General features: G+C 44.1%; 1 protein-coding gene across 1 annotated transcript in view; it reads right to left on the bottom strand.

Annotated features, from left to right (window-relative positions):
• Positions 1-3,533: 3,533 nt before the first annotated feature.
• dchs2 (dachsous cadherin-related 2) overlaps positions 3,534-9,661 on the bottom strand; it is a gene marked incomplete at both ends in the record, with an annotated part of 32,192 nt that continues 26,064 nt past the window's right edge. Inside the window, 4 exons of the mRNA XM_080859609.1 lie at positions 3,534-6,103; positions 8,127-8,268; positions 8,639-8,925; positions 9,515-9,645. Of these exons, the coding sequence (XP_080715735.1) occupies positions 3,534-6,103; positions 8,127-8,268; positions 8,639-8,925; positions 9,515-9,645 (3,130 nt within the window). The remainder of the gene's footprint in view (positions 6,104-8,126; positions 8,269-8,638; positions 8,926-9,514; positions 9,646-9,661) is intronic.

Here is a 9,661-nt window from a genome sequence, read left to right as displayed (position 1 = left end):
ATCCAGGACTTCCAAGACTTAAAAAAGAATGTCTGGTCGGAGATAGTTTTACTGTGGACAAAAGAGCAATATCCAGGCTGATATATGGCCCATGGAAATGAGATGTCATTTTGCTTAAGGTAACACTCCATGTATTCTCAAAAAGTAGTTACAGTGAGCTCCCAGTGCAAGTGATCATTTTTCATTACAGTGTTTCTCTGTATCCTCCCTTGCAGATGACATGACTAGATTTCCTTGCCAGTTGTAATCAAACCTGGCCTTATCTGGTCAGAGAGTTTTATTTAGAAAAAAAGAGTTTAGTTTATGATACTGGATTGATTACTTTTTTTGTAAAATGTTACCACAAAAGGCAATATTTACTTACATATATTTCTTTCCAACTCTTAACTGAAAGTACATGATGTAATATGGATTTCTAAAATTAGTTAAAGCTCCCTTCATGGACAAAACATTAATCAGGTAAGAAAGAATGTTTGCTCTAAGTTAAAAGAGTTAACACTGGACTGAATGGAGCCTGATCTTATGTTAATGCCCCTTAAGCAAAAACTACTTCCATCACAGGGGGCAATGGGGGAGATATCAGGGTTAATTATACAGAAACCTTCAGACCTGTCCATAACCGGTACATTATAACATTTCACATCCCATGCAATACGAGCCCTGGAATTGTTTAAAAAAAGAGAAACCACCATAATGGAACAGGCATCGTGTATCTCTGGTCTCAATTGTATTAAAGACAAATCCAACCTTTCAAAACCCTTAAAAGCAAAATTCCATATTTTAAGACTCGCCAAGCAGTACAATATTTGAGGGTATGTGAACCACATAAGTCTGGTTTCACACAGGGTCGATGAAGCAGATTACTCAGACTACTGTGGCAGTGGCACATGAACAGCATCAAACATGATGTGATCTGTAGTGTCCATCACCAAGAGCACAATTAATAAACTTAAGATGTTTATGAACCTTAATGAAACATTTTAAAATAAGCTTTCTGCTGGAGGGCATGTCCACTGTAAAATACTATATAGCAGATGAATACAGGGGAAATTGTACTGGAAACTATCACAAAACAAGTGGCTGCCTGAGAACAGGCTGTTGCCAGTATAGACACTTGGATAGGCCAAGTACACCTGAAAAGACAGTATAACACACAGCGATGTGTTCACTTGACACTTGCATCACTGTCCTTTCAGACAGGCCAAGCCTTTTAAAGTCAGCGCAACTGCTGTCCTTGAGGACAAGATGAGGTGTTATGGCAGACGATTTGAAACACACTGACCAGTGTGACATCCAAACTGTGTCATATCTTTTACTGCATCGCCATGTTTCCGCTCCTTCTCTTGCCAGAATGCTTAAAGCAGTCTTGAGGAATAAAACAGGGCTTTATAACAGCTCCTCAGAAGCGGACTCCTCACTACACCTCAGGTCGATATAATAGGACACACAAGGCCAGTGTTCAGATAAAGCTCGTTAATTCAGAGATGTACTGTGGATTCTCCTCTAACCCACTTTGGAAAGGTTTCAAATGGGAATTCATTCTGTGAAGAACTAAATCAATGACATGTTTCTCATCTGCAACAGGCAAAAGAGCTGCAGACCAAGCGACACTACCAACAGCAACGCTCTGGAAAAACTTGCCCAACATTTTATGTCTGTACCACAGCGTGTGTGTATGTGTGCGGGGGAGGCAGTCTCCTTCACTCCGCAATTTGGAGCAGATTGGCGAATGATTTTAACGATTGATTGGCATCAGGAATCCATCAGAGCTTAAAGGGCACCACTAAGGGGTCCATGATGTGTGGGAGATGGAACAGAAGAAGGGCTGAGGGAAGCAAAATGTTTTGCTGACTTATTTTCCAAAGACACATTAAAGACAAAGTTTCTGCTAATTGAAAAAAGCCTACTGATAACCAGGTTCAGACACATTTTTGAATTATCGGGGGCGTGGAACTGTTTGGGTTGTCATGGCTACTCTGATGGTGGTGACTCTTTTAACAACCCCTCAAATAAATTATTTAAACAGGTTATTAATCTATACGTTTTCACAGAGGCTGAAGGCACTCTAAGCATTTATCTGATTTAATATTAGACAATAGCTTACAAAACAACCAACAACATCATTTTTGTAGTGGTGACCATTGTGAAAAATAACAACCAGACTGAGATCATCCATTTATTATCACAATTATGTCTCCAACACATTTACCATCATTCATCCCATCATCAATTTAGGATTAGCAAACAATTAACCATTTATCAAACTGACATTAATATTAACAATATAAAACTCAATTTCAGATAATACTCACTGTACAATAAAGTGCCAAAAGGTTTCCAAAAAAAAAAGAAAAAACTGAAAAGTATCTCACTGCACAGCTTTGCAAAACTGCTGAAACTGAAACAAAATGAGGTTTATGTTAACAACATACTGAAATACAGGTACATACATACATTGTAGTGCTTGTATGTTTCGTTTGTTCATTATTGTTAGTCCATAACTAAATAAAACAAGCAGGTAAGGGAGGGAAAGACAAACAAAGTTCTTTCTGCAGGTATCTTTGGAGACTAGTAGCCGCAAAAAGGTTCTAATCTTCACCCATTACTCTATCGAGACAAATTCACCCTCATTGTTTTTAACTTGCATAGTGTTTCTTGATCAGCAATTGTATGCAACTCATAAGCATTATGAATTTGAGATTTGTGTGAGTTTCAAAGTGGTTCATTCAATACATACATACAACTAGAAAAAGGTGCCTAAATACACCTCTGATGAGATCCAAGGAAAGTGCTGTCAGCTGTGGCACGGACACAATGCTGTTTTAGAGACCGTCGAATCCTTCAAACTGAAATAAATATAATACTGTTTACAGATGGTTCTTCACATGAATCTCACGTTCAGTGATTTCCCATGAGATAGTGAACCACACAATGCAATACTGGACAGTTCTCCGTCTGACCTCTGTATTGTTTTTCCATAATGGAAGTGAGTGATGAATTGATTAGACCAAATAGACAAGACGAATGAATGAGAGTGTTTAGTAGATCATATCTCTATACTGGAACAGTCATCAAAGACAGGGGAAACTGGCCTTAATGTTTGAGCTTAGTTGTACAATTGGTGTTTTTATCCTTTTAGGTTCACGTGACGTTCAGCTGGATTTCCTTAAGAACAGATCCGATCAGAGACATAATAGACATCATTTGGCAGTGCCGACCTGCTGTGATCACAGTCACAAAGCATACCCTGGTAAAGCACACTGGTAACATAAAAACTACAATTCCATATAAAATAAACTATGTAGAGATTTCATAGACTCCTTGGATCTCTGCGATTAAGGACATCATCTGGTCCAATATATGAACATTAAAACATTCTTCATATTTCAAGCCATCTGACAAAAAAAAAATATGACTTCACCACTGAAAATACACTTCTAAGTGACATTCCAGACAGAGACACACATCTATTTCAGATGAACCATTTTCTTTTCAGATTAAAACCGCCCTCAAGTACATGTGCTCCCAGAAGATCAGACCTGTATTTCCCCCTCACAGATGAAACTGCCAGGAAGGAGGGTGGTGCGTACCCCAATCCCCGTCTCAGAGACTACTGGTGAGGCATTGGGTGTCCTCATGGTAAGCAGGGACAGAGAGGGGGAGAAGCTGGGGGTCATGGCTGAGGGAGTCAGTCCTGTGTTGCGACCCAGTGGAGAGTAGGCATATTTGGGGTAAGATGGCCGCCTCCCCAGGGTTGCCATTTTATGAGGCATCCTCGGAGGAACGGCCCGTATGCCCGGCTGTGCCACCCCAGTGATGAGCGGTGGTGGGCGCATCAGGCTAGCCAGTTCCGACGCTGAGCTGTGGCCGATGGTCTCCTCGTCGGGCAGCGAGCCGATGTCACTGAACACGGACGCCATCGGCTGGAAGCGGGGTTCCCAGCCGAGCAGGTAGTCCCAGCTGTAGCTACCCCTCAGCTGCTCCTCTGGGCAGATCAGCGACGCCAACGACCCCTCAGCTGGCTGACTGTCGTTCAACGGGATGTAACACCTATCTTCCAAATCCCTGATATTTAGCACACGGGGCAACATCCCCTCACCGCCTCCCTCCTCCTTGAAATGATGGAGGCTCTCAGCACTGGCCATGCCCGCCCCCAGGCTGGCAGGAGGGGGCTCCCTTTCCTCCGAGTGGCAGGACAGCTGGTCTGAATCCCTGGCAAGGCCCGAGTCGAGCGCCTGGGATCCCTGGTCGCTGAGGGCCGACCCTGATCGCTGGCGGCAGGGGTACTCGTTGATCATTTTGATCTCATGGTCCTCTGCAGTCTCGCCCTCCGCTGATCCCCGTAGACTTGGGTCCGACATCTGCAAGGGGTGGGAGATGTCCAGCTTTGCGCGCATTTGGCATCGCATTTCGTGTAAGTTTATACCATTTTGATGGGAGGAGCCACCCTTCCGTCCGAACGTGCCGGTTCCGTGGTTCAGGTCGGCGGCGATAGAGGCTGCTTTCTTGAGGGCCGCTTCTTTGGTCTTGTACCGCAGGACGAGGGCAACGAAGCAGATCAGTAGCAGGAGGAAAATAGTCAGTGTGGCGCCGAGGCTGAGCGTCTGTACACTCAAAGACGTCGCCGAGAGAGCCTCTGCTGAGTTGGAGATGTTCACAGTGACCACACACGAGCTGGACCTGGACTCGAACTTTGGACTGCTGGCGACCACCCGAAGCTGAACCATGCCTTCTGTGGCAGAGCTGCCTCTCCTCCTGTACACCGGGCCCGAAATATAGATGGCACCTGTTGTTTTATTCACACCGAAGAACGGAGATAGTTCGACCAGGGAGTACTCAACAGCTCCATCTAAGCCCCCGTCGTGATCCATGGCCACAATCTGGCCCAGGGTCTGTCCTAGGCGAGAGTTCTCCGGCAAGAGGAAGCGATACTGCTTTTGGGTGAACACTGGACTGAACTCGTCCATCCCTTCGATGTCGACCTGCACCCTGACTGTTGCCAGCTGGTCACCCTTGTCTCTGGCCTCCACGACGAAACAGTACTCGCTCTCTCTCTCGTAATCAAAGGTCTGCCTGGTGTAGATGTCTCCAGTCAGAGGGTCAATGGCGAAGGCCTCCTTCCTGTCGGGGTTACCACTACCGTAGTCCATGAAGCAGGAGGACAGGATGGAGTAGGTGAGCCTACCGAACGGCCCAGCGTCCTGATCGACCGCATGGACCATGCACACAGGGGTGAAGGCTGGCTGGTTCTCTAGAACGGAGCAGTTTACAGTGGGGTAGCTGAAGTATGGGGAGTTGTCATTCTCATCCAGCACAGAAATTAAAATGACTGCAAAAGAAACTCTTCTGTTGCCCTGACCTCCGTCTGACGCCTGTATGGTCAAGGTGTATTTGGACTCCTCCTCGTAGTCCAGAGTATGGTTGACCTCTAACACCCCATTCAAGGGATCCAGCCTCAAATGACCTCTGCTATTTCCAGAGATGATATCATACCTGACCATTCCATTAACCCCCTGGTCAGGGTCACTGGCCGACACCTGAACAAGAACAGTGCCAGGTGGACTGTTCTCACGGACCTGGGCATGGTACTCAAAGCTACCAAAAACGGGAGAGTGGTCGTTCACATCAAGGACGGTCACAGCCACGGTGGCTGAGCTATTGAGTGGGGGCACTCCCCTGTCAGACACAGTCACGGTCAGAGCGTAAGCCTCTGTGGTCTCACGGTCCAGTGAGTCACAAAGGACCAAGTGGGCCACAGTGCCGGGCTGATCCTCCAGCTGAACCGTGATGACCTCCATGCAAAAGCGTCTCTCTTCATTGCCTCCAGTAATGGTGTACTCAAGGTAGGTGTTCTCTCCCGAATAGTCCTCATCATCAGCTGTGAGGGTCAAGAGGGTGCTGCCCAGGGGCGTATCCTCAGGTGATGTCACCTGATAGGTATTTTGCAGGAAGTAAGGGGCGTGGTCATTGGCATCCTGCACCTGTATATCCACAGAGGTCACGCTAGAGAGGGTGGGGTCTCCACTGTCCCGGGCCTCGACCAGGAGCTGGATCATGTTGCCATTGGACACGTACTTCAAAGGTTTGTTCGTAAACACGGAGCCTAGAAGGCAGAGAGATCAAAAGACATTTATTACATTTTTGATAAACAATGAACCCCCATTGATCATATCTTTTAAGTGAAAGGTGCAGTTCACGATTCTAATCCCATACACTTTTTCGTCACATTCATTGTAATTGCTCCTCATGGTCATCTAGCTGTCTATTCACTGTTTGTACACAATTCAATTCAATTTTATTTATATAGCGCCATAACAATACAATTGCCTCCAGGCGCTTTAGTGCAAGCACAATGGCAACAGGGGCAAGCACAATGGCAACAGGGGCAAGAAAAAACTCCCTATTAGGCGAAGAAACCTTAAGCAGTACCACGGCACATAAGGGGGGACCCATCTGCTTGAGGTCGGCCGGGTGGAGATAGGAAGGGGGGAAGGGGGAGGGTTGTGTTGCAGAAGGGGAAGGGAACACAGTCTTGGTAAATAGGAAACAAACATGACTGAGCCATAAACAGTCCCAACCAATCAAGAGCATGGAAGGGAGAGCTGTAATCTGATTGTCTGTTGAGCACAAATATCAACTTTTCACAAAACCAAAAACTAAATTATAGTCTGCAATCTTTAACTTTTACAAGATACAGTTTATTAACAGTTTATTTCTCATAAGGAATTTACATTCAAATGTGTGGCCTCTTTAAAAAAAACTGAAACTGGGAGGTCTTGTAAAGGTACTATTTTTCCATATAATCGGAAAAATTCCGTGCCCATCATGTGAAAATGAATACTGTATTAGGTTTGGATCTTGTGCGTGTTGTATTGTATTTCTTTAAGACGCACATCATTCATAAGGGACGCACATAAGCCCAAGAGTATGTGCTAATTGAACAGGGCAAGGCAATGTCTAATTGCAGATTAAAGTTTGATCGACACAAGGCTTTTCAGTGCTCAATTCTCCGGCTGATTCGAGTCCAAGTTTCACTTCCCATTTGTCACTTTAACACAAAACATGGCGTACCCATTTTTTCAGCTATTTGGTTTTGGCCCTAAAACAAACAGATGTTGCGAATCAAGCTTCATTGAGGAAAATGGCCGACAGCTTTCTATGCCCTGGACCCAAGACTTTGTTCTGTCGGCCTCAATCCATCTTCTACTGTCTTCGAAGAGATGTTTGCGTTACGTAAAATATTTTTTATAAAAGACATATATAACCAGCGATATGCCTCCACAACAGATCTTTTGTTATCAGTTACAATTCATCACCTCCACTTGTAATCCCTCATCCACAGCTTGGTTTGGTTTTCTGCACTGCGGAAGCTCTCAGACATATGAATCCATGAAACACAAGCCGCACACGCAGACACACCAGACTGATGGCTACTACTGGTATTAAAATGAATATGCATACTTCTTTAAAAGCCTGACAGAACCGGGCATGGATTATCTTTTGGCTACTAGCCCTGGCGGCGGGGCAACTGGAATGACGGGCGGAGGCCAGAGAAAATACGAGAAAATAAAAGGAGAGTAATAAGAGAAGCCCTCAGTGAGAGGCTTCAGATGTGAACCTTGGAAGGCCCCTTGCAATTAATGTTTCACTTTCTGCTGAGATGGCTGAGTGTTTGGTGCCGGTGTAGTGACAACAACTGTACAATATATCAAAGCTGTCCACTGGTGGGAGTGCCATGATATCTCAACACGCAGGGCCAAAGAGGCCTTTTTTATTACAGACAGAGGTGTACATTTCAAGGCTGCCATTGACTGATTCAGAAAAATACCACCGTGCAGGAAGATGTGAAAAACTAAATGTTTCTTCACTTTCATATACATACATACTTTCATCACATACATACAGTAAACACATACAAGTTTCTGTATTTCTCAAATAACTAAAAAACACCAGTGTTTTGGTTCTATAGTTCTAGTATAGTTCATTAAAAATATAAGAACACCAAAGATAGGACTTATACTTCCATGTCATCCTTACAATACTCATCATTACAATTCTCAGCCAAATTTAGCACATGTTGTTAATTTGACATGAAAACAATTAAGCAAAACAAATGGAATCATTACCATTTTTTGTGTCAATGTAGAAGCCTTTCAGAGGAGAGGAGAGAAGTCTGTAGGAAATCTTTCCGTTGAGACCGGAGTCTCTGTCTGTGGCAGACACCGCCAGGACAAGCGTATTGGAGGATGTCAGTTCTGGCAATGTCACCTACAAATGACAGGCCAAATATCAGCACAACTTTCAAGTTTCACATCACAACTTAAGACATCAATGAACTTGGTTTCATTTGTCATTAAACTATCAGTTAAGAATCCTGTAGACAAACAACCCTACTGCTAAGATACTTGAGTTTTAACTTCTAGGTTGGTTCAGGGGGGGAAGGCAGATATAAGCATATACTATGACTTTTACTTCTACTAATTATTTTTGTTTGTTAAATAGCAGTTGAACACATTCTCTACCAATGAACTGTCACCCATAGCAGACCTGTTCCTATTCAAATGAGTGGCACTGCACACACTTAACAAACACAGATCCGTGCCATTCAATTGAGTCCACTCCGTGTCTTAGACCGTACCTGATATGATTCCTGAGAGAACATTGGAGCGTTGTCGTTGACGTCTAGCACATGAACCTCTATGTTGGCCTCTGTCTGGTGGATGGAGTCTGAGGCCTGCACACTCAGGATGTACTCAGTGCCCTCTTCACGATCGAGACTACGAGTCAGGGTAATGACACCAGTGTAGCGGTCAATGGCAAAGCTCCCATTGGCTGCAATGTCTCCCAGAAACTGGTAAGTCACAGTGGAACTGAGGTCAACGTCGTTGGCAGTAACCTGGGTTACAACATAGCCTGGGGGCAGATCTGATGGGACAAACAACAAAACAAATCAATAATTCATCCAAAAACTCGTTCAAGTGATGGATTTTTCAGTGAATTGGAGTGATCATTAGTAAAGTTGTATAGCTATTTATTGTTTGTAAATTCTTTATCTTAAGTGCATACTAGGACATTTGCCAAAACACGAACAAAAGCAAAAATCTTGATTTAAACGTATGCTTTGATCATGGAGATCGGAGGTAAAGACTTTATGCTCATTATAAGAACAAACACCTGGCATCAATAACAGCACAACTGCATTCAAATATAGTAGACGCTACATAATGACTCCACAATCATACATCTGCACTATACTGCTGACGTGGAGACTGATGGACTGATATATTTTTTTCCATTTAATATATTCTGTACATTTTTAAACATATTTTATATTTAGTTTTTCTTATAATAATAACTTAATAGGTGTATAATAACTAATATTTGTATTGTTTATTGTGTATGTTTATTGTTTGCACCAACGGCCCACAAAAAATTCCTGGTAGGTGAGAACCTACTTGGCAGTAAAAACCTTTCTGATTCTGATTCTGATTCTGATGCCTGGGCTCTCACTCACTCTCAGCGATCACCACTGGCTCCATGGGTGGGATGGCAGGGCTGTTGTCGTTCACGTCCACCACCTGAACCCTCACTGTGCTGGTGCCCGTGAGAGGGGGGCTGCCCCTGTCCACCGCCTGGAGCACCAACCTGCAGTCAACACAAT

Source organism: Sprattus sprattus (assembly GCF_963457725.1).
Source record: "Sprattus sprattus genome assembly, chromosome: 20".
NCBI lineage: Eukaryota > Metazoa > Chordata > Actinopteri > Clupeiformes > Clupeidae > Sprattus > Sprattus sprattus.
The sequence above is the reverse complement of the archived record's forward strand: the minus strand, read 5'-3'. Positions and strand labels throughout refer to the sequence as shown.